This window comes from Centroberyx affinis, unplaced genomic scaffold, assembly GCF_046629955.1.
Source record: "Centroberyx affinis isolate AG114_WGS23_722 - 3 ecotype Tasmania unplaced genomic scaffold, CSIRO-AGI_Caff_v1 ptg000927l_1, whole genome shotgun sequence".
NCBI classification, from domain to species: domain Eukaryota; kingdom Metazoa; phylum Chordata; class Actinopteri; order Beryciformes; family Berycidae; genus Centroberyx; species Centroberyx affinis.
In genome coordinates, this window is record NW_027279506.1 from 127,359 (window position 1) to 153,378 (window position 26,020).

The window sequence follows — 26,020 nt, forward strand, 5'->3', positions numbered from 1 at the left end:
AAAGGGAGAATTGAGATGCATGGGTAGTCTGCAAGTGACGTGCAGGCTCTCCTTACACACTCGAATATAGGAGAAGGTAGATTGCAACCTTTTAACAACCAGGTCATAGTGGCAAGTCCTGTGTTGTGGCTCACTCAGCAGCTTCACAGTTGTTCTGTCAGTCAGGGCCTCTTTTGTTCTGTTGTGGTGTTGGACATTGGCCTTGGCCTTCCACCTCACTGCTCAGTGATTCAGTGACCATCACCCCAGGCTATAGGGGATGCTGCCTTTAAAAATGCTGCTGTTATGCTGCTGTTTGGGGCCAAGGCCTAAGAGCATGGTGTTTTGAAATGGCCACAGACCCTATGCTGAACTCCTAGGATGTCACTTTGGGCTGTTTTCCAAATGATTGCTTCATTTCACATCTTTTAAACCAAATGGGAGCATTTTTTTGGTAGTCATGTTTTTAATTGTATTTCATCATAAGGAAACTCATCTCAACAGAACCCCAGCATGCCAACCAGACACTACCATCCTCCATCCTGTATCTAACAAAAATGTCCCTCCACTGTTGTGCACACTGGCGGGTGAAACTTGCAAAAATGGGTCAGCTCCTCCTCTGTGTGAACGCCTACTGAAATATGCAGAGGAACCGAAATAAGAGCTGGCAGCTCCCTGCCGTATTGGTCCCAAAAACCAGTTGAGTCATTTGGTGGGGCCTGCCAAATCATAATATGAACCCATGACTCAGATAAGGCCTAACCGTGGGGAACTGATCCCATGCAGAGCTGCCGTGACCCGGCTCCTGTTTTTTCCCTCTCACTTCTGCTGCAGCCTCTCAGGGAGTCTGTACTGCCTGGAACCCCGTCGCTCAGGTGAAACAGGCAGGGGATGTGTTGCATCGTAAAGCTGCCTGTAATTACAGACAAACGTTTTGTGCAAGAGTGTTATTGAGATAAGATTTGACTTTATCTAGGCCTGTTGGAATACTCCCTAAACAGTCTAATTGCTCCTATGAACCACAAAAACCTTTAACATTGTTTTGTGACCCTTGAGCCCATGGTTAGGCTGTAACTCCAGATGGAGGAAATATTTCATGAAATATAGCCACCCGTGACATATTTAGGATTTGAGTGTGGAACGGACCTATTACGTTGTAGTTTATGATTAGCTAGGCCGAAGCTTCCTGAGAGCCTGGCCACTCTAGCTACACGGTGTGAAGCATAAAAAGGCGTCACATCCAGCCTCATTTGATGTTGTCCTCGTCTTATACAGATTAATGGCTATGGTTTTGTGTATGAGGTGACTTTCTTGATGAAAAGAAATTGCCTTTGCCGTCCTCCTCTTTATTCATATCTAGTCCAGTCAGTGGTTTTGATTGACGCTTGGTAAGCAAAGGCAGTCTGTTAAGTCAGCAAGCGTCAGTTCTACTCCAGTTCTTCACATTCACCTCTGTGCCAGGCAGGAATTGTGTAGCACCTCCAGCAGCCCACATAAGACCTAGCTCAGCCCATCACCTCCCTCCTCCTATGTAGGTGATAAATTGCAAGGTGGGGAAACACTTTTGTTCAACTGTAGTAAGTACACATCTCCATTTAGAGCTGCATCCACTGGGCCAGTGTACCAACCATGGACCCCTTTGAATCTTTAATTCCTCCCCTCATCAATATTTCACTGCAGACGCTCTTTCTCTATGGCCATCTTTAGTACAAAGTGAAGTGTGTGTCTCCGTGTTATTTAAAGGGGTAGGAATCATATGGAAAATCACAGCCATCCACAAAGGGTGGACAAAATATCACTATTTTCAGATATTTTGACCATTTTCAATTTGTGTCATATGTTTCATTTTGCTTTTCTAAGGCTGAGTTGCAATTTACTCAAAAGTATAGCCCAAATGGTAACACATTAACCCATTTGGAGTCATTAAAAAAAGAAAGATTAGATTAGAATTTGAGGTGAACAAAGACTGGCAGGATTAGTCAAAGTAGATCTATTATAATTAATTCTAGTTTCAATAGGTAAAAATGCACTGCACTGTTTATAGTCACAATTGAAATGAATAGTATGACTCAAATAGGCCCTTGAATGACTAGACCATAAATCATCACTCATTGTAGCAAAACATTGTACATCTTTGAGCTGGCCTGCTATTTTCTCTTGGCGTTCAGTTGTGGAATAGCGGTTTCAGAAGAATATCATTTTCAACTGTTTTGATAGGAAGTATCTTTTGTTGGGTTGACTGTTACAGCAGCCATTGCTTCTTGTCAGTGTTTGTGTTTCTTTTCATATGAAGTGCTTTTCTCAAATGACTGGCAGCGTCTGATGCTGCCTTCAGATGCTGCTTGTAGACTCTTATTGGTCAGAAACATTTACAAAATGGACCCTGTAACAAAGTAGTTTTTTTGTTGGCTGCTGATTAGTTTTAGAAATCAAGCTGCACAGAGCTTCTTTCAGCTTCAGCAGCAGAATGAGGAAAAAATGTATGAAAATATGACAACAAACAAATGACAACAATGAGTGAAAATAAAAAAAAATACAACAATTCTTATTTTTTACATAGAATGCCAAACATTAACATATAGCCTAATAATAAAATGCAACAATACCATCAGTTGTTGACACGACTTCCATGCTCTCTGCCCCCTTTCAGCTACTTGGATATCACAGAATAATTTTCCAGTCCTACTTACGGGTTTGTTGGGTCGTTCATGTGCACTCAACTTGTAATTATGACTTTTTTGACAGCACTTGAAGGCCACATAGGTCTGTCCTTTGGCTGGCTGTAATCAATAGAGATATTGAACCATGTAAATTTAAGCTTTCAGTTTGTTCTTTTCAGTGCTTCTTTTCAAGATGACGGTTTATTGTATTATTCTCTATTGAACCAATCCTATCTTTTCAAATTTTACAAATAACAGTGCTTTGAGCAGTGTCTGATGTAGAAAAACCTCTGTCGTCAACAGACACAAGTCTTGTTCTGCTGTAGCTCTTTTTTTATGTCCCAGACAGGTGGGACTGGAAGGTAGCAGCAAGCACTCTTGACTAGATGCAGCTTGGAAGTGTGAGGTTTTACTAGGCAGCAGTTTGATTAGGCTGCGTTAGCTGATATATGCTGGGAGCCCTACCTTACTGTGCATTACCTACTGAGCTCTGACAGGAGAGCGTCTGAACTTAAAAAACACTAGTCAGGTTTAATTAATTGTCTACTATAGTGATGCAGAATAAAAAGGAAGGTTCGGTTTCAACTGACTTTCTCTCTGTTTGACCTTCTAAATAACAGTAGTAATAGTCTGTCAGAAATGTGATTTTTCACATGTTTTTTGGACACGCATCTCCCATTCATTTCTACCAGGAGATTTGTTTTCTTGCCTCTTTGTGTAGCAAAACATAAAATCTGAGACCACAGACCTAGCCTAGCCCTAGCTAGTGTCCAACGTCTTTGTCATTGTGGGACTGCACCCTGATATATATCTCACCAGGCCAACCTTGTTAATAAAAGCACAGACTTGCTAGACAATGTGGTTTTGGTAAACAAAATGGAAGAAATGTGCAGTAAGTAGCAGTAAGTAGTAACTTCCTGATTTGTAAAATTGGCAGGGATACAGACACATATGACAACAAGTAAAATAAACCTATGGGTATTTGCCTTAAACAGACCCCAGTTTGGCAGCCTAGGCCTATGTTTGCATTTCCCATTTTTGCCTGTGGTATAGCCCACACATGGACCACAGATGACTGACGTTTTAGTTGAGACACATGATGTTGTTGATGTTGATGTTGTTGTTTTAGTTGACACAAATGGTAGAACTGCACCAACATTGAATGTTAATAACTCCATTAGAATTGTTATGACACAGGCTATGCAACATGGAAGTATTTAAATTTGATGTGTAAAGGGGCTGTTTACTAGACTAAGCAGTCCTACTCATTTCGTCAGTGATGGCTTGCTCCTGGCCCCGGCAGAAATTAAATGAACTTCACTCATGGATGACACTTTGGATCATATCTAATGCTCCCCAGGGAGCTGAAGTGATTACTGCTCTCTGATGGACTGTGCTGTCAGTACACCGCTGGCTCCATCTGACCCGATCACACGCTGTCGCTGATACTACGATTACTGCTCAGTCTATCGTTTACCTCCTTCATGACTTCTTCAAGCTCTCCCCTAAGGTTTATTTAATTGAAAAAAGAGATTTTATTAATGAGCAGTGTGGAGGATGGCAGGACTGGGTGCTAAGGTAATTAATTAAGTTATACTCAAGACCTCTGGAACTAGGGCTAGGGTTTGGCATAAGTTGCCGCCCGCTGCCCTAAAGAGCGTTGCAGCTACTGGTCTATCCTGGTAGCCCATTTATTCCAAAGGGGTGGAACTATTTGTGTCGCAGTTGTCAAGACTCTTCTTCTTTCCCTTTATGCGCTGATGTAAAAGCACGAGACAACTGGAAGTAGGTTCCTAGTTGGAATGTATTCAGCACCTGCTTTCATCTGTCAGGAATTTGTAATCCAGCAGAAGGAGACTCGGTGGGTGTTGATTCCCCCTCTGGCAGACAGGATGTACCTGACACGCCATGACCAGTGGGAGAGGGAATAAATGAGGGAGGGAGGGAGGGTTGAGGGGGCACAAACTCATTTTCTCTCTCTCATACACACACACACTCTTCTCTCTCTTACACACAGTCACACACGCACCGTGCTATGCTGAGACGTGTAATGGGCTGGGAAATGATTAGATGCATCATTAATGAACAGTCTATGGTACAATAGCCAGACTATAGGAAGTAACCTATAAATATAAAGCAGAGTGTTTTCTGAAGAATTCTTTGTAGGGAGTAATTTTGGTGCCACTTTATTTTGAAGATTAAACAGTCACCAAAAATTACTTTTGTTAGAGGGTCCATTTTGTTATTATTTCCGACCAAAAGCTCCTGAAGTCATATTTCCAGCTTCCAAACTTGGAAGTCAGAGCTTACAAGGAGCACATAAAGGCAGCTGAAGTGAGACAGCTCTGTAGGTATCTATCTTTGTCCATTAACATCATTTGGTCCTAATATTTTGAAATCACCTTTTGGTTAAAAACAATAGAATTCACATGATTTGTGATTCAAACTCTTCATAGCTGACTAAAGGCAAAACAAAGTCTGGCATGAAGAGGAGTTCGAACAGAGCTGCCTAATATAGCCCACTTCATTACCTATTGTAACACATGATCTACATTTATCCTGTTAATACAGCTCCAGAATTTCAATGGGCAACATATTTCAATAGTCAACATTTTATTTGCTGTGTGTGAAGCAGTCTCTGGACCAAAGTATTGGTGGCCCCAAATTATCTGCTGGGGGGAATGTAAAGGAAACACTGGAGGCCTGTTTTTTGTGAACGTTGGCTTACGTCAGCATGGTGACAGAGCAGCAGCTGAGCAGGGAGTGGGTGGGTTGGAAGGCTGCTGTAAGTGCTGACATCTGAACCGCTGGCCCAGCAGCATCCTCACCAGCCCAAACCCACACCCACTATCACCACTACTGCACCATCAGCTATCCAACAGCCTGTCTCACCCTCGACAAATGTCTGTCTGAAGGGGTTGAGTGGGCGGGGTTCTGGTCTAGAGCTTCACAATTGTGACAAAATTTATTATTTTGATCATTAAATCATTTGATTATTAAAACTATCACACTGCATTTTTGTCATTTTATGTCAGCATCTTGACTGTTTTCCAACTACAGCAGAATTGCTAGTGAAATGTGTCAATAGGCTGAAGGAACTGGATTGTAAGGGCACTGTGCATAGCATTTTTGTTGTCAAGCTTAAATGTGCCTTTAATGTTGGTGGATTAAAAGAAGAGCCGATCCATAATCGGTGTACTGTATCGCTATCAAACAAACCTGTGTTTATGCTTGTAACTTAACACGCCTGCTTGGCGCCTTCCTTTGTTCACTTCTAAATTATTTTCTCGGCACACCTAGAAATGTGAATGATTCAGCATTATTTCTGTGGACGGGTAGGGCTGATGTTGTCTGTGTTTGTTATTTCAGGTGGGAGCATGGGGGACGTGTTTTCTGTCTCTCTCTACCTGTCCCTGGTGGTGTCACTGACGGCACTTGTGGCCTTGGTGGTGCTGCTGGTGAACTGTGTGACCTGCTGCAAGGAAAGGGAGATCAACTTCAAGGTGAGACAGGACTGGCAGGCAGGCAGAAAACTCTGCCTGTACCCACCCAGGCTAGATCTAATAAATACAGAGATGGCTGGAGGTAATGTAGTAGTGACTGGGCTGTAACGGACACTTAACATCTATGAATCATGTAAGCTCAAAAAGGAATGACACTCTTTTGGTGATTCATGAATATCATTTAGTGCATGACTCTTAAACTCCCATGAACTCATTAGTGTTGGTGAATTTAGGTTACTCCTTTTTGTTAAAGCCAATGAGTCTTGTTAAGTCCTGAGCTTGAAATGTAGTTGTGCTGAGTCCAAGAAAGCCTGTTTTCATCTGAATAACATTAAACGTTTGTTAAAATGTCCGTTGACTCAGGAGTTTGAGGACCACTTTGACGATGAGATCGACTTCACCCCGCCGGCAGAAGACACGCCATCCATGCAGTCCCCCGCCGAGGTTTACACCCTTGCCGTGTCTCCTGTGGCCCTGCCTGGACCCCCACACCTCCAACCCCCTCCACGCATCACAGGTCTGATGCGCGCACACACTCGCAGACACACATGCGCATGCATACACACACTGACTGTAGCTCACACACCTAAACACACACAAGCAACTGCGCCCAGAGGCCTACAGCATTACAGCTGATATATACAGGGGAAAGAATATACCCATTACCTGCACACATTACATATTACAGGCATGTTGCCAAAAGCAAAAAAGTAGGAAAAAACAAAATCTAAAAGCAAAAAAAAGTGTTTTCACACATTGACTGTGTCCTCTCTTATTTTGTGTAACGAGTTGACCCTACTGCCTCCATTAGTATATTATATGAAGGCAATCTGTTAGATTGTGCATCACCCGTCTGTTCTATCTAAACGGTGTCACTCACGGCTCATACTTTGATTACAGAACCCCAATCATCATCAGCCAAATCCAGTTCAACATCAGAATCCCCATCAGACTCCACTGAGTCAGGGTTTAGTAGCAGAATAAGTGCGTCTTTCCCATCTATTTGCTTGTTTGATTTTGCCATGGTGTAGTCTAGTTAAGTCATCATCAAATTCTGCTTCAAACTATCTGAGGCTTTATCTCAGGTGATTTACAGAGCTTTACCTTTCCATAGGTACAATGCCCACAATTATTCCTAAAGTCTTCATTATCTTCATCAGACTCAATGCATGTGAGTAATCAGATGTGTGAAAATAGTTTCAATAGAGTCTGATGGTGATCTCTTGATCAATGGAAAAAATGCGCTGGCCATTCAAGTTGGGTATCGCACTGGAGAAGAAGAGGGAGAGACATTCACACTTGGGTACCAACGCCCTGTTGCCCATTGTTCTGGCACAAATGGGGGTATTTTGTGGCAAGAAAACTGCAAAAACTGTCCTTACTTTCAAGTTGATTTTTTTTTCTTCTAAAAATGCAGACCTTTTAAAAGACAAAATATTTAGATCATGGAAGGGGAGACCATTGCATTTACAATGTTGGAGAAATTTCAATTTAAAATCTAACACTCACTGGCATGCGTCTTTCGATTTTCTAGTGTTAATTAGGGCTGTCATTCACTGAGGAAAACAACCTTTCTGATGGGCATTTTACCAGTCGTTATACTGCACTCCCTGGTATGACCTGAGTCTGTTCCAGCCAGTCAAAACGCATGTACAGCAAGATTGCACTGAACATTTCCTTTAATGCTTACCCAAAGAGGCTATAAGAAATGGCTGTTTATAGTACAAAGACATGTTCTGTTGTCTTAGTAGTAGGCCTATGTAAGTGATTATATCATGTACGATTGTGAGGATTTACTGGAATGCCTAGACAGCTTATTCATGACTGCTTGTGTAAATTTAATTTGGAAAACAATTATACCATAAGTGGAGAAAGTAAATAGGTAGTTCTGAAAGCATAATTGAAAATGCAGCAATCTAAGCAGGAGTGATTACATTAGAGAAAGTACTCTTTTGGACTCTAATACCTTTAGAATTTCCTTGTGTATACATACGGCAAGTGTTGCTTAACACTGTTGCTTATTAAATAGGCTTTGTTGATCTGCTTGTAGGCAAGTACTACACAACTTCTGTTGATGGTCTCAGTTTACATACAGTAGATAATCCACTCAAATGGTTTATTTTTTTATCTTTAGGTAAAATATTTCCAAGTAGATTAGTACAGGCCTGCGATGGGAAGGCTGTTGTGTCGAGGTCCTAAGCAAAGGTAGATGTATGTCTGCCTGTCAGGAAGTGGTGAACCACTTGCCTCTTAATAAGTCTCTGCAATCAGAATAGTGTCCTGTATTAGTGTCCAATATTAGAGTATGGTCACTCACTGCATGCAGCTAGATAACAAAAGCAGACTTAATATTCCATGTCTAGCCTAATCTCTCCAGACATGAAACGTCCAAAAATGTATCGTGACTAGCCTTATCGAGTAAGTCTGCTCTGTCTCAGGGATGCTGTGAGTAAGAGTTCAGCAGGCACATGTCAAGCAGAGACACACGAAAGCTTTGTGTGTTTTCAGATACTACCAGTGGAGACTTGGTGTTTGTAATTTTTCTCCCAAGCACCTCCAATGTTTTTATTCTGGTCAATTTGGTCATGTATATCATTTATTTTTCCTCCAGCTACCTGGGGGATTTTCTCATGTCCTGTGTGATTTTATTTCACTCTTGAGTGCCATCTCTGTACTTAAAGCCATACTACAGTGATAATTAGCCGTTTTGTTTTTTTGTTGGGTTTTTTTTGAAGACACAACAATATAATATACATACAAACTGTCATTTCACATAGCTCTGGACAGAATGTGACAAGTCCATCCTCTGGGCACCTCTGGTAATATTGAAGTCATTCGCATCGACCTTTAAAATTACCACAGTTCAGAGCAAATATCACTTTTCTGATGACCCCAGGTGAAATATGTCATCCGTAGGGGTTTTAAATAACCCTGTGTTGTTTTCTGGTTGGCTTCACAGAGGGATCCACAGGCTTCCAGGTGGCACGCCACAGTCTAAGCTACATCCAAGAGATTGGCAACGGCTGGTTTGGCAAGGTAAGAGTAATGTGCAGGTTTTGCAGTAATATTTCCCAGTACAGAAATCCTGTGTGTGCACATGTGTATATGTGAGTGTGTGTGTAAATAAAATCCTTTGGAATGGAACATGACATCTGATCTTTAATATGACTTCTTAATGGCGACAGTGTCACACCGTAACTCTCTCAAAGGGGATCAAGAGACACTTTCTGTCTACCTGAGTTCCCTAATTATACGTGATCTCAATGCTAAATTTGGCCGAGCATTAGACAAAAACAGCCAGCTGTTCACGTTTAAGTTCATTCTTTATTTAACATGCTAAACCTGAACAAGTTAGTCCCAGTCGCCTAGATTTTACCGCTGCTCTGACTATTTATTCTTTTATATGAAAGCGCTATTGAAAGAAATGTGTGTTACAGAGAAACAGAGGTAGACATAGACACAAGGGAAAGGGGAGGGGGAGAGCTGACAAGATAACATGGAAAGCGTGAGTGTTGTGTGACTAACCCTCTTCCTTGCTGGCAGTGGTGGCTCTGGCATTGTTGGTGCCCTAGGCAAGATCATGGATCATGCACTGCCCTCCTCCCACCACCACACACACACGCAAATAAATTATTACTACCACATCAGTACATCATAACTACATGTACATAACAGCGAAAATCTAATTAGATGAGTGCCAAAAAACAAAACACCTGTCACCCTTAAACCTCAGCCATAACCTACCCTAATCAGTGTGGGTCAGACTTTTCTACCTACATGACTTACTAATACAACCCATTGAATGTTCCCTGCAATTACAGAGGAGACTGCAAGAGCACTAATGGTATCCTTGGACACTTTAATTTTTTGTCCTTAATGCAAATATTAAAACCAACGAATTGGCAAACTGGATAAGAAACATTACAAGAATTGAATTAAAGAATTAATTGGATGATTTCTTGAATTTCCTGAATTCATACTTTTGGCATTCTTGTATCCTTGTATCATCCCATATGACCAGCTGGTTATTCCAGTTTGGCTCTCTGTTTTAGTTCAGAACCAACCAACCACATCCAGATTCTTTGACCCTCTTTTCCCAGATCATTTTCCCGCCACTAAATACTCTTCCTCGGGGAGCAATACACATGCTTGCTGCTTACTTAATCCTCCAGCTGTCCACCGGAGTACCCATTCTTTCCACATTTTTGAAGGGATCTACACAGAATTAGAGGCACAAGTGCCGTATGGGCTTCTGTTTAGTTTCTTTTTTTTCTCTAAAGTGTGCTCATGTATTACCAGGTCCTGCTGAGTGAGATCTACACAGACCCAGGTGCAGCCAGAGTGGTGGTGAAAGAGCTGAAAGCTAATGCTAGTGCCAAGGAACAGAATGACTTCCTACAGCAGGGGGACCCATACAGGTGAATAGAGTTTTTGCACTTGCTCACCCTCTAGCATTTTCAGAGGTTTTTCAACAGCTGATCTATAGCGTAGACATTTAATTATTGATTGATTGATAATGACATTTTTTTAATATTTACTTGCTTTTATTTAATAGCAGTGTGTGGAATGAGATTATGTATACAGTGAATGTGAAAAATAGCCACATCAATGTCACATCATTGACATTGTGGCTTCCTCTAAGGTTAGCAGCACCCTCTACCTTTCTTCTAAGACACTGCATTAGACTTAATATCTTATAGATTTTTATTTGAGAGTATCGTGCTTACCTCTGCCCTAATAAGCGACAGTAACAGTCCAGTGCATGTTGTCTGATTAAATGTTGTTTTGTGTTTACAGAGTGCTGCAGCACCCAAACATTCTGCAGTGTCTGGGACAGTGTGTCGAGGCCATCCCCTTCCTGCTGGTCTTTGAGTACTGTGAAATGGTGAGTGACCACAAAAAAAAGGCCTGAAATTATTTATTCACTAGTTGCTAGTTAAGTGGTTTTCCGGTTGGAGGAGTTCATTCATTGAGAAAACAACAGACAATTGGCTCCTATCTGTTCCGTAAGCTGACAAGTTCATAGGGCAAGACCCTTTAAATAGTGTCCAGCAACCAGGCATAACTCACCCGCCCTATGGTCCATTTGGACATAAAGCTCACTGTCCCATTCCCAAATTAGCCCTTCCATCCATCTTAACATATTGATGTGACGCCATTACGGCAGCTGATTTATTCACTGTTTTTCTTGATCTATTCTGGGTGGCCTGCTTGCTGGGGAGCCCCTTCCCTTCCTCTTCCTTCTCCTCCTCTCCCCTTCTCTTCCCCTCCCCAAGTCACATAGCAGGTCTAAGCCTGGGACTTCTCACATTCCCACCTCGCCCAGTAAAGCAACAGGCTCCATTTACGCCCCCGCCCCCCCCTCCCCCCGGTGTCAGCCCCACCAGTTGCTGTGTTTGTGCATTTTTATGATGGCACCTTGTGTATGTTAGGGACTGTTGAGTTCAATCTAAAGTACGCTTAGAAACCCAACATAAGCAGTTCCATAAGCCACCCATAGGGTGCCTGCCAAGCAAGCAGCCAAAAATGGTATCTTATCTACTGTATACTATATTACGTTGATGTAGGCGTTTTGGCAAGTAATGACAGTTAAGTGCATCTGTAAGAAGAGAGTAATGAGGATTCAGAATAATGAATGACCCTAGATCAACTGTCAAGACATTGATCCATATTGTGCCCATGCAGAATTATTTTTCTACTGGTGTAGAATAGGAATAAGACTCAAATACTCATACTACTCATACTACATACTCAAAAACATGACAAACTTAAAGAAAGGACAATACATTACCTGAACATATTTCAAGATGCCATGAATTCCTCGATTTCTAATGGAGATTCATGTTCCCCTGTCTTCATTTCTTTATTGTTCATCTCATGACTGTACCTCATGAGATCACCCTTTCCCTATTCTGACAGCTATAAATTAACTGCAGAGTGTATCTGGCTGAGGTGTGTCTGTGTGTACAGGAGGGAGGGAAGGTTAGAAAGAGACTGTGCACAGGTCCTCTTGATGAGTTACAGCTCGATGCCAGTTACAGAATGCCCCTTTTTATGGCACCAATGGCTGAGTGGACCACACAACACTTGAGCCATTAACTGTGAATTCACACTCTTTTAGAAGGAAACATCACTGAAGGTTATCTGATGATTTTAAAGCAGCATATAAGGAAGTTGCCCATGTACAAATGTGCAGAGTCCACTTACGCCTGAAGAAAAACTGTCCCCGCTAACTGCACCACATGGAGATTCTCTCGGCACAAGTTAAACTATCAGAACAAGGTGAGACGGCGTATTCATTCCCTTCCCAGACCGCCCTCCTGCTGTGGCTGTGGAACCCCCATTGGTGTACATGTTGGCGGCCACACATGGCCCTGTGCCAAGGGCAGCGGGCAACCGCTCACCCTGCTTGGCTGCTAAGCCCCATTTCATTAGGGAGAGGAATGAAGCACCTGTCTGGTGTTCAGGTAACGCAAACCCAGCAGGTTTCAGGTGCTGGGCCAGGAATTTGGGGCTGTGAAGAACTGTGGAGCATGCATTCCCACTTATCCATCCTGGTGGGGTGTAGCAGGATCCAGTTGAGCTCATCTTGCCAGCCATTGCATAACCCAGTTGGTCTGGGCTATTGTCAGCTGCCCAGGGCTGGCAGGTGTCGTGACATTGTGGTCTTTACTGGTCAGTGCTAGTAATGCCTCTAACAGGAGATGGAAATGAGTCAGGATGAATGACTTATCACTAGTGTTTGTGAGTCATGTGCGAGGATAGTGTGAGGAGGAGCAGGTCCTATATGTTGAAGGTGGTAATGTGTGAGGGTAGTGCGACTGAGTGGTGTCTGTTAGCTAGGCTATCTCTCGCTCGGTGAGGAGTATTGAGGACTTCATCCAAGAGGGACCTTGTCTTACACAGCTCTTGTTTCCTATGGATACTTACAAATGGAACTTCAAAACACTTTATTAATGCAGAAACAAGCGTTAGGCCCGCTCGCTGGTTGTATGCAAAGTAAAAGACGATTACTCAGCAGGCTGTCACAGCAGAAACAGGCATGGCCTCTTACTGCTTGAGGCCATGTTAGTCATCCTATAGATGTCCAAAACCTCCAAACATGAAATGTGACACCGCCGTTGCCTAGTGGACAAGGTGCATCCCAAAGCCACGACGTTCACTTGGACAGCCTGGTGATTGATGGTGGTTTTTCTGTCCTGTATCACCCATGCCGAGTAACCCTGACTCCTAGCATTTTAGACACTAAAATACAGCCAGCAACTGGTGCCGGGGCCACAGAATGCCAGAGACCATGGTGTCAGTGACAGCTTCTAATGCATGGATCTTCTGTCTGGTGCCTGGCCTGGACTTTTGTCAGGCCTTTCTCTGGTTCAGGGTCTGGGACCTGAGTCCAGCTGACTGTTGGCTTTTGAAAGTCGTTGATCTCCTACATTTATTGTGGTTGTTAAAGCCACAATCCAGGCAGTGTGATGGCAATACTGTTCATGTTATTGTCATGGTATTTATTAAATTATGCATTACTGACCACGCTCTGCCCATAAGCATGTCGACCATTATAATTCACCTTGTGGGTGAAGTTGCCCTTTTCTGGTTAGTGTCCTTTTTGACTAGCTATAGGCTAATTAGCACATTTAGACCTGTCTCTGCTGATGGTAGCTCACTCAATAAATTGGATATGATTTAACAAGGACAGTTGGTCAGTTACATTCTTTGCACCAGAAATATGCATGTAGAGAGTGCTGTGTGTGGCTGTCAGGAAGGACATTGAGAAGGACAACTGTTAGGAAGGCAGAGCACATGCTGAACTCTCACAAAACATCTTGTTTTAGCCTTCCATATTTTTCAATATCGGATTTCCATATGAAAAATGTTTCTCTTTGGCTTTGACTTGAAAAAGCTAGCTTAGTTAGTTAATTAGTTTTTATAACCTATGTAGTTTGTATCAAATGTACCATGTACTTTGTACTATGTACCAAAAAGACTCATTTAGCAGACTTTTGGCTCTACACTAAAATTCCTTTTCCATTTTTGGGCTGGGCAGACATGGATCCATGCAGTGGGCCTCGTCAGATATAATTGTTTATTCACGAGTCAGACACAAGGCTTAATTGTTTTCGGCTTTCACTCTTTATGTTGTTTGGTTAACAGCATTGGACCTTCCCCCTAGTACCCAGACCAAGTCAGCTGCTGTGGAGCCTTCAAAAATAAAGACAGGCAGAGTGTATCACTTACCATACTAGGGTTGTAAGTATCGATACTTTTATAAGTATCGATACTAAAAATTTGAAACAGATACAATACTAATTTGCAACAGTATTGATACCAGCAGTGCTTTCTCTTAATGAAAAATCAAACATTATTTCTCTGCCTCCACCAGCCACACACACACATACACCCTACACCGCTGCCCACAGCCCCTCCTCTCACTAGTAGCAGTCAGCTGGTTGTTGCCTCGGTCAGCAAACAATGCTACAGAGTGGTGCCGACGAAGGGGGGCAACACGTCAAACTTGGCGAAGCACCTTAAGGACCGACACGCCAGTCTATATAAAGAATTTCGAGAGGTTAGCGAAAGCTCCCGTTTCAACATCACTGAAGCATTTAACATTTATCATAAACGTTAACGTACCCTGCACATCATCCATTTTAAACATTTATCATAAACGTTAACGTACCCTGCACATCATCCATTTTAATATAGCTAGCAAACCAAACGTTAGCTACAGAGCTAGCTAACGTTATCAAGTAGGTTTGCCAGATGACCAGTTTTCGACCGGACTGTCCGGTTTTCAGATGCATTCTCCGGGCCCGGTCAGAAGGCTTGACCGGACGTTGAAATGTCCGATTAAAATTATTCTGTCAATAATAGTCCACTAACTCTAGCCCTGCTGATTTTTCGCTATCATTGGTGGGTATCTGTTGCTTCAACAAGCTAAAAGTGTTCTGATAGGCTGATGACTAGAGCAGTGTAATCTGCTGTGTAAGTGCAAAGTTTTGAATGAGTTTTATCGGGCCTACGTTATGGAGAAGCGTGCGTCTGTCTGTCTGTCCGTCCATCTGTCTCGTTTGCACCGGGATTTCCCCCTGCGTTGTCGGATATTAAGGGACTAGTTTGGGTCTCTGTGTCTGTGTTTTTTACTTAGTTGCTTACAGTCTCTGCTGCAGAGGCCAGGAGTCAATATGATGTCCGTGCACATACTTATGCAGTATAAGCTCACTCCCCTCAATAAAAAAAAAAGCAAATCATGACGGCGATCGACACGTCAATCAAAAATGTGTTGTTTGATCTCAGACAACTTTAAAATATTGTTTTCATGTTAAAATGATATTTTAACATGAAAACAATATATTTTTTAAAAAGATTGAAAATATATTTTTTTCCCCCCGTGGTATCGAAAATGGTATCGCATATCGATATTTTCCTGGGTATTGTATCGAAGTTAGAAATTCTAGTATCGTGACAACCCTATACCATACATTGAATATAGTTCTTCTGTGAAGACCTCTTCTCAGAGCTGTGTGTTTGTTAGGGGGTGGGGGTGAATGTGGTTAGAAGAAAGAGCTATGGAGCTTATGTAAGACGACTGATCTAAGCTGCTTGTATCGACATAGCTCAAGGAAAAGTGAAGCCTTTGTAAATAGACACACATGGAGCACTCTGTCACATGCACACACACACACACACACACACACACACACACACACACACACACACACACACACACACACACACACAAGCACACCCATTAACTTCAAGTCATGTGGCTTGACACTTTTACCGAAAGCGCCTCATATATTAAGTGACTCCGTGTAGAGTGTGTGTTCTCAGTAGCACATTCCTCTGGGGAGCTCTCTTGTGCCGGGTGATCCGGGAGACTCCTGGACTCAGCCACAGAGGTGAACATGATCTCAAAGGTGCCCATGGTTCAGCTGGACCTTCTCTCACACACTGGGCAAATTACACTTAAAATAAAAGTGAAGAGCCAGTCATGGGAATACCCCGAACAATGACATTGCATCCTTGTCCCTTTTTAAAATGATGGTCATGGTATTGGGGGTGGCTGTATTTAATCTTTTGGTGTCCACTATCTCTAACCCCATCTCAGCTATTGGTAAAATGCACATTCAAAATGCACTTTGACTCTGTTTGCACACATTATGGTGGAATGCTTACAACATAGAAACTCTCAGTGATTTGTGTGGGAAAGACTGAAATTATACTGTATATAAAGTCTCTCAGCCATCATTTAGTCTGTTGGTCTTGAATGGTGAATGATAACCAGAGGTGTCCACAAAAATTCCCAACCTGCCCTGGGGTGTGAATCCACACACAGCTGAGACCCTTGTTGTAATTCAAATTTACAATCCCTCAGGAGTCTGTCCAACAACAAAGACCCGTGTCAGTCTGTGAACTGAATAGAGGGAAACCACTTGTCCCAGATTCACGTCTTTTTATTGACTTTTCATTGCACCGTGATCAGACACACTGGTGAACTGATTCTAGCATAAGTTACTTAATGTCACTTTCTAGCCATATACCTGTGTGTGTTTATTGTGGTGGGGCGTAATTAAGACTTGAATTACCCTGCTCTTCTTCCCTCACGGGACACCCTGTTCTTTTCTCCCCACCCATCATGGGCTCAGAAACCTGAGCGGACAGAGAGGCACAGCTCTATTCCCCTGACCTGAGCTGGGCTCTTTTATTTATAAATCCCTGTGACACAGCATAGAGGTCTATTAAACAGCCTTACCCTTATTTGGTCCTCTCCCTCATCAGCAGTAAGAAGTGCTGAGGAGACAGGAATAGGAGAGTCTGCTGCCCCTGTGCGGCGGGATCTGTACAGTGCATTTAACATGAACCACTGCTGCTGACCACTAATGCTATGCCACAATTAAGATTGTGCCAGAATTATTATGTGTTTGTAATGTTTGGTATTAATAAACTAATGTAGCCGACTGTGTGTGTGTGTGTGTGTGTGTGTGTGTGTGTGTGTGTGTGTGTGTGTGTGTGTGTGTGTGTGTGTCTGTCTTCGTGTTTGTGTTTGCAGGGGGATCTGCGGGGCTATCTGTCTCAGCAGGATTGGATGTTCAGAAACGCTGAGTTGCTGCAGCTGCAGAGGATGGCCTGTGAAATCGCTGCCGGTGTCACTCACCTTCACAAACACAACTTCCTGCACAGGTAGCACTTCAGAATTGCAACACTCTCTTGCCATTTTGCAAGGGCTTAGCTAAGCTCACAGGTTTTACACTCACTAAGCTAAACACAGTGTTCCCCACCCCTTTATTTGTCAAATAATACAACTGTTGACAGCGTAATGCTCGCCCTGTCAGTGGTAGCTGGAAATGACAACAAACACAGGGCATCTCTCTGCTCATTTTGATATTGCCTTTACACACCCTCCTCCCACATCCATCGCAATTGTCAACATTTTGTGTGTTTGTGAACCAAAACAATTTGATCTAGCAAACAAGTAACTAGTTATCTTGATATATACATTTGGTCATAGTCAATTTTTTCCCTAGAGGGTAGTAAATGTGCTAATGTTAGTCAATCTTAATTTTGTGACCCTTCACCATTCACTTGTGCCTCTCATGTCTGGCACAAGATAATACCTCATTTGCTTCTTGGGCTTTTTAAGGAGTTTAATATTTTTTGTCATTTTTAAAATTGAGATTAGGCTGAATTTTGATGTATTTAAATTAGACTCATTTCATCATATTAAAATTACAGCTTACCTCAAGCCAGGTTAAGGACAAACACTTGTTTGTTGTTGGAGCAAGTCATACTTTTCTTACAGATTACAGATTCAATTCCTTTATCATGTGGTAAACGCTCGGTCACAAACCTGTTGAGATAAGGCTGTAAAGAGCTTGGTCTAGTCTTTCTTCAGTCCTTACTGTCCAACCAGTCTCATGAGTACCAGTGTTCTCCAAAAAAGGTGTGTACAACAGAGTAGGTCTGTTTCGTTTTCATTTTTACCCCGGCGAGTACTGGGTGTCTGGCTACTAGCAGCCAGCGGGGTACTGGGGGTGTTGGGAATGTGTGGCTCTGGGGTAGCATACGATGCTCAACTCGTCGGCTCTATTTTGCATGCTCAGAATAAGCTCAAAGGGTTCCAATTACACAGCTCCCACGCATTGCCACGGTGTCAGCTGTCTTCTGCCAGAGGGATATGATGATTCTGCTTTTTGCATGTAAAGGGATAGCCTCATATTGAGCGTCGTTTTTTAATCCATGTTACAACTCAAAAGGAGTTCTGTGAGCTTACCCCATGTGTACTGTAAATGACCATTGTAAAAATATTTCTGTGGCACTCTTTTTTTTTTTTTAAGAGACAGATATATTGAAGAGCCACAAAAATCGAATGACTCTCGAATGACTCATTAGCCTTGCAATGTGAGGGTGAGAATTGGCAGCAAAAGAGCACAAACTCATGCACTCATATAGCATGAATGTTTGGTGCATCTTGTAATTCTAGCTTGTCAACAGACATTGGTGTTCACCCGCAGCTTTGATAATGCTCATTCTGAAACTCTGCTAGGAAGTGTCTTTGAGGCATGGTTCAGTTTTACTTGTGTTTTCAGCACAAGAATTAGGTTTGTTCGTTTTTTTTTGTTTTTTGTTTTTTTTTCTTTGTTTTTTTTGATTCAGCTAAGATCATCTATCAATTTGAGTCATGCTTTTGGAGTTCAAGACCTCTACATGAGTGGGTTATTTTAATTTGTCCTTGATTACCAGATGAGGTCAAGCATCTGCTTGCACAAATTGCACAACATTCATGCCCGGTGGTGTGGGAGTGATCACTGCCGCGCCACCAATTTACCTTGTAGGGTTGAGATCTTGGACCCAATTCTCAGGGAGACACCAGTGTTACTGTATGTTGGCCCCTTTGCCAATAGCAGAGGACAGGAGACAGGAGAGTTTAAAATATCTCTCCATTTATCTTGCAGAGGTTTCAGTGGGTCTGACAGTAGCCGGGCCGCGTACAAACAAGACCGCTAGCGTCAGCAGTGTTTGTCGATAGGGGGGTACTTGTGCACAGAGAATGCCGCCGGGTTAAGGGGAAACCGAAGCCTACGCCTCCATGAGTGTCTCAATCTGAATGAGGTACCATATGTCCCCCTAATGCTCATGAGCGCCACAGAGCTTCTTACGCCCTGTCCTGGCGGTCCCACCACCAGTTTGCATAGCCTGTGTTTCTCTCTGGAAACAATATCCTGCTGCTGTGTGAGCGAGTCGGCAACAGCTCCAGTATCAGTGATTTTGTTGCTAAGAGGGAGAGTAGAAGCAAATGACAGAACCCCTTGTAATAATTCCCTGTAGTTGCCTCAGTTCCATCATTCATTTGTGATCCTTGTCGGATCTCCCTGTGCCCTGGCAATCTTGACAAGATTGGGCATAATCACATTTTTTAAATCAGATTTTTCACAGCAGTAGTGTCACTGAATTATGGCTTTCCCATCCGAAGATGCATTTCCGTTGATTTGCCACATGAGGACAGCACAGTCAATGAACACTTTTACTGTGGCAGCTGTGTGGGTTTACATTGATTTTGTATTCATCTGCCCCTGTCTTTACATTAACATTACACCTCGTTAAACTTCAAACATTTTATTGTCAAACATACAGCTAGTTATTAGAAATTTTGGTGTATTCTTCGACTGTAATCCAACATTTGATGAGCAAGCAAAGAAAGTTGTCTAGTCAGGTTTTTAGCAATTGAGAAAATTCTCTAAAATTAAATAGTTTTTATCCATTATCAATATGGAAAAAGTCATACATTGTTTTTATTTCCTCCCAGTTAGATTATTGCAACTCTCTGTACTCCGGTATCAGTAAAAGGTCACTTTCCCATCTACAACTAGTGCAAAATGCAGCTGCCAGGGTTCAAACAGGTGCTAAACGCAGAGATCACATCACTCCATTCCTTGCATCCCTTCACTGGCTACCAATCCAGTTCAGAATTGATTTTAAGATTTCACTGATCACATTCAAAGCGATGAGCCAAATCGCAGCCTGAGATCCTCGGGCAGAGCCCTCCTGGCCACTCAAAGCTCCAGGTTAAAGACTAAGGGTGATCCGGCTTTTACGGTTAACACCTCCAGACTATGGAACACCCTGCCTAAGGAAATTAAACTTGGAAATGTTTTAAACTAGCTTTTCTGTAATGCCTCTTTATTTTTTAGTTTTGTTTTATCTTGCTTTATTTTTTGGGGTTTATTTATTGTGTTGGGAGTTTATCTACTATTTGTTTTATTATCTCACCATGTCTTTGTATATACTGTGAAGCACTTTGTAAACTGGGTTTTAGAAAAGTGATATATAAATAGTTTATTATTATTATCATAAATTATTGGTATGATTTTGAAATTGTGAATATGAATCTGATCTATAAATATCCCTATGTCTCATGCTGACATTTTTCTCGCTCCTCTCATAGTGATTTGGCCCTGAGGAACTGCTACCTGACTGCAGATCTGACAGTCAAAGTGGGAGACTATGGAATTGGACCCTACAGATACAAGGTAAGCAGATACCTGACTTCAAATGCTGTCTACATAGAGATTTTGGCAGTCTTATTATGGATCTGTATATTCTCTTGAGTCTTGGCACTTGAGCTTAACCTTTTAAGACCAGATGACTAAGCAGAAAGAAGATAAATGTTATCCATGTGGGGCTGTACCAGTGTTTACCTTTGACCTTGCATATTTCACTGAAGAACTTGTCACTGCATATGTGCTAAGGCAGTTCTGTGTGCTGCATTCCTCAAAAACTACTAATCTCCCAATTTGTACGTCTGAATTTAATGCTCATAAGATCAGAAGGTCACCCAATGTTTCTGTTGTGTCTGACTGAAGTCCCTTTACCATGTTACTATAGGAGGATTACGTCATCACAGAGGATGATGTATTTGCACCCCTTCGCTGGTTGGCTCCTGAGCTGGTGGGCGAACGCCATGGCGGTGTGATTACTATGGAGCAGACCAAGCCTAGCAATGTGTGGTAGGTACAGTGCCAGAGTGCAGCTCCTTGGCTGCCACTTACATCTATGACAAGCCAACAGAAGGAGATTGTTGTAAAACTCATTACTCAAAAAACTGTGGGTGAACGTGGAATCCAATCCAAATTTATTTCAAAATAATTCTCCCAAGAGATTAAAAAGAAAGGAGTTAATGCAGAGTAACAGTAGAGTATTGGCTCTGCAGTAAACCTCTAGCCCATTGCTGGGGCTTCAGCAAGCAAAACAAGCCCTTTCTACTGACAGCAGAGGTTCTAAATCCCAAGTCTGGCTGGTGTCGGAGACCGAGTGGAAAAAGATACTGACACTGCATCAGCTACGCATCTCTCCACACTGTACACTGCTTTCAGCCCCTCCCTGATGATCTTACGACTGCCCAAATGTCTTCCAGTCGTAAATCACAGGCTTACATAAGATGGCTCTAGTTACAAGAGTAGATTTGCCCCTGAACAAGAATATGTGAAGTTGTAAAAGAGTTCCTTATGTAATCAGCGACTCACCTTTCATTAGGAGAATGTTTATATTTGGCACCAGTTATGATAGCTGCTTTATGATTCATACATATTTTGCAGTGTTTTCATTGGTTTGGGATATTCAAAACAACTCATTTGGTGACGTATCATGGTCTTGTGTTAAGAGGTTAAAGTAATTTGCGGAACTGCTGCAGAAAATCTTGATTTAAACAGCTCTTGTCCTTCAGTAAGTCCCAACAGCTGTGTTGTTATCACATGTCTGCAGGGCTTTGGGGGTCACGCTGTGGGAGCTCTTTGAGAATGCAGCTCATCCATACCCACATCTGTCTGACCGTGAGGTCCTCAATCATGTGATCAAGGAGCAGCAAATCAAACTCTTTAAGCCACAGCTGGAGCTCCCCTATTCTGACAGATGGTGAGACTTTTTTCCATGATGCACTTGATTCTTGTGTCATTGAATATGTGCATTAGAAGAGCACTGTAAAACTAGAAAATCTAACATAAGTAGTATTGCTCACATCAAGTGCGACTTGATTGAAGTTATTTGGCCACTGTAAATGTATCTTGTCTAAAAAAGCATTTTCTTCTAACTGCAGGTATGAGGTGCTGCAGTTCTGCTGGCTGTCCACAGACAAGCGGGCCACGGCAGAGGAAGTGCACCGCCTGCTTATCTACCTGCGCATGCAAGGCCAGAAGGACATAGAGGAAGATTTTGAGCAACGCTGGGATGCTCTCAAGCCTAACCCTTCCACAAGGCAGACCACTGTTAGCCACTCCTCTTTCCCAATCCTGGAGCAGTTTGCTGACGATGCCTTGCGACAAGAGATTGATGAGGTGCTCACTGTCACTGAAACTAGCAAAGGCCTCAGCTTTGAGTATGTCTGGGAGGCAGCCAAGCACGACCACTATGACAGCAACCATGGACGTTCAGGCATGGACACAACGTTGAACTACCACAGCATGTTCTTCCCTGTTTCCAGTGAAGACATTCAGGCCCATTTTCCAGATCCTCTGGCCAGAACAGCGGGCACAGAATCTGGTAACACCCCTTCAGGAATTCCTGGGATCCTGCCGGTGTTTGATGTACAGAAGCCGTCTAATGGGAATGAGTATTACATACAACTAGAAGAACAAGGCGAGAGCATTGTAGGGGCAAATGGGAATAGAAGGCCAGACATAGACACAAGTTCAGACAGGCAAGAGTTCATTGTTCTCCAAGATGTCCGTCTGGATGAGTCTAGCACTGATGCTGATTTTTTCCACCAAAGTATTGACTCCAAGGACTCCTTTTTACCAGACAGCCACATATGGTCATCTCTTGAGAATGACAGTCCTTACCACACCAACATCTTCACTGAGGGGGAGTCCAAACAAGAGGACTCCCTTTCCTGGAGACAGAGCTTTATGGAGCTTCCAGAACGCAATGGGAACCCTTTCCATGAAGGTGCATCTTTAGAAGTCCAGGAGGTAGATACAGATAAAAGCTTAGGGGATTCTTTTTTAGGGGATTGTCCAGAAGCCACTCACCTGGAGCACTCTGTGGAAGTAGAGAGGGAGAACGCGGACGTGACGAGGCTTCTGAACACTGAAAAACTAGCTGGCAACTATCTGTTTCTCAAAGAGCAGAACCTGCTGAAAGATGGCTCTAGTTTATCAAGGAAAATTAACAGTCCACAGCAGAATTTACTTTTGCCTGGTATAGTCCACGAACCTGAGGAAAGATTCAAAATGAGCTCTTGGGACAACCTTGAGACCTTGGACAGCTTAAACATAGCAGAAACCAACTTTAAACCCATTGCAAGTAGCACATCCTCAAGACAGGAACTTTTAGACTCTTCAAGTACCAACTTGGGAGATTTCTGTCAGTCTGTGGTAGAAAATGAAACACTGGTGCCTTCCATTACAGTGGTCACTGAAGATATCTCAAGCAACCAGCTGCCAGTTAGAAATAGTTCTTCCACTGAAGACCTTGGTCTGCTGCATTCCTCAGATACGGGGATAGACTCTGCGTGTGATTCTACCTCAGAGAAATTTGAGGTTTTGGTTAGTCTAAATGATGGTCACAAAACCCCTGTGTTCTCTGAAAGTGCCACTACAGACTCCTTGTTCACAGATGCCAAAATCCCCAGCCTTGAAGACGACCATGGAACCTCAAAGGATAGCATTCAGCCCATAGCAAGTATACTGCCTGTTAACCTAGAAGTCCATGCATTGTCTCCAGACAATGGCCACAGTGAAGGCCTAACAAGTAATGATCTATTGAGTGAACTGATTGATGATGCAGAGGTAGAACTGGAAACCACTCTGTCTGATCATGAAGAATCCTTTATGGATGCTAATGGGGGTCCTCTTGTCAGGTCCTCTCTGCTGGTCTCTGGGCCATCTCTGGACCAGATCAGCCAAGACAGCTTACTGGAAGACAGCGTCTCCACCACTCTGCCAACTGTAGATAATTCAGCTGAGACACCAGACTCTTTAGACTCTCTTGACATCCATAGGCTAGGAGAACAGGTTGAAGAGCTAAACACTCCAGTAGCCCCACACAAACTCCAGCCCCCATACAAAATAGCAGACAGTGGGTATGAGACAGAGAACCTAGAGTCTCCTGAGTGGAACTCTCAGCCCAATGTCAGAGACCATTCCCAGGTCGAAAATGGCATGAGTGTTGCTGAAGAAGAAGAAACAGAGGAGCCCACAGCTGCTACAACACTGGTTCCACCTGAAATCATTATCTCTGAAGTAGAGAGTGTGCTGGATGCTCAAAATGAGGAGAACAGTGAAGAACAACAGCCAGAGCCCATAGTTCCTGTTGAGGAACCATTCATGGGTGGTAACTACAGAGACTCTGCCTACTTCTCAGACAATGAATCAGAACCTGAGAAGAAGTCTGAAGAAACCCACATAGGAAGTTCTGTTGAAGTCTCGTGGCTGAGGAACTCTAGTGACACAGGCAGTGGGGCCACTGGTGGTCCATCAATTGAGGTTATAGTGGAGGGAGATGTAGATTCCTCTGTTTCTCAGCAGGAATCTCCTGTAGGTGCTGAAGTACTGGCTGATGTTGGAGAAACACCTGGGCCTCAAGTTAAGGGCATTTTTCCAGAGCCAGATTCAACTACTGAGGGAAACTGCAAGGAGGAGGTGACAGTGTCTGTCGACAGCCATAAAGGGGATGGAAATAAACTGCAGCTCTTCCCGGACTTGATGTCTTGCGATCAGCAAGAGTGCAGTGACCCATCAGCAGATCAAGAACCCTCAACTCCACCTCCTTCTGCTACTCCATCAAAGCTGTTGCCAGAGAACATGGTTCATGCTAAACTAACCAGGACCTATGCCAGTGATGGTCCTAAAATAAAAGAGCCAGACATGGAAGGACGGTACCTGGGGAGGAGGGAGGGTTCTGGCACAGATGGACAGGAGGACGGTATGGATGCAGACGAGGAGGACGAGAACAGTGATGACTCTGATGACGACATGCGTGCATACCGACTACGCAGCTCCAGCTCAGAAAGTGAGGATGACACTGTGCACTCGGTGCCACTTATTATCTCAGACGACAGTAGTGCGAAGAACCTGAAGAGCCTGTTGAAACCCACCACACTGAACATTGAAGCAACATCTTCCCTGTTTGCTGCGAGGAGCGATGCAGACAACTCCAGAAGAGCTGTGTCCTTCTTTGATGATGTCACCGTCTACCTGTTTGACCAGGTTCAGTATTACATGTTTTAGGGGGCTTATCAGAGTTGTTGGTGTAACTAGTATGAAGTTGTTTAGTGTTTGTTTGGCTGTTATCTAATTTATACAACACTCTGTAACTAAAATCCAACACATTCTATTTTCAGGAGACTCCCACCAAGGAACTGGGTGACCACTCTTCGGGTGCCAACAGCCAGGTATCAGAGTTCAGCAGCCCAGTTCCTACTGCCAGCTACCTGAACAGGTTCACCAACTCTGAAAGCTCAACAGATGAAGAAGGTAACAGGAAAACTTAATGACTGCAGCTCCTCAACATTGTGTACAGCATGTTGTGTGCTGACTCATTCATTAAATCCTACAGGTGGAGGCTTCGAGTGGGATGATGACTTCTCCTCCCCTGCCCCTGCGCCTTCCTTCCTGTCCAAGACCGCTAAGGACCTAGTGTCCAAGGCTATATCCTCGTCTGCAGCTTCTCGGTTTTCCTCTCCACCCCCTGCAGTAGGACGCATGCCGGAGCCCAGCTGGAACAGCTCCTCCAACTACTCTCGCTTCTCTATCTCACCGGCCAGCATTGCCAGCTTCTCCCTTACACATCTTACCGACTCTGACATCGAACAAGGAGGCAAGTGGAGCATGCAGTTGCACAGAACCTGTATGGGGTTATACACTGACTTATAAAATGGATAATTCC

The 26,020-nt window shown here is 43.2% G+C and overlaps 1 protein-coding gene across 2 annotated transcripts in view; it reads left to right on the forward strand.

The window, feature by feature from the left end:
• The window catches only part of lmtk2 (lemur tyrosine kinase 2), a 30,470-nt gene that overhangs the window by 1,946 nt on the left and 2,504 nt on the right, over positions 1-26,020 (forward strand). Inside the window, exons 2-14 of one of the 2 annotated variants that reach the window (XM_071521782.1) lie at positions 4,196-4,211; positions 6,036-6,142; positions 6,506-6,659; positions 9,102-9,178; positions 10,442-10,560; positions 10,940-11,027; positions 17,193-17,323; positions 20,586-20,670; positions 21,026-21,147; positions 21,902-22,051; positions 22,233-25,341; positions 25,476-25,608; positions 25,691-25,955. In XM_071521782.1, coding sequence (XP_071377883.1) covers positions 4,196-4,211; positions 6,036-6,142; positions 6,506-6,659; positions 9,102-9,178; positions 10,442-10,560; positions 10,940-11,027; positions 17,193-17,323; positions 20,586-20,670; positions 21,026-21,147; positions 21,902-22,051; positions 22,233-25,341; positions 25,476-25,608; positions 25,691-25,955 — 4,556 coding nt within the window. Of the gene's footprint in view, positions 1-4,195; positions 4,212-6,008; positions 6,143-6,505; positions 6,660-9,101; positions 9,179-10,441; positions 10,561-10,939; positions 11,028-17,192; positions 17,324-20,585; positions 20,671-21,025; positions 21,148-21,901; positions 22,052-22,232; positions 25,342-25,475; positions 25,609-25,690; positions 25,956-26,020 lie in introns of both variants that reach the window. The other variant, XM_071521781.1, reaches the window with a different exon arrangement.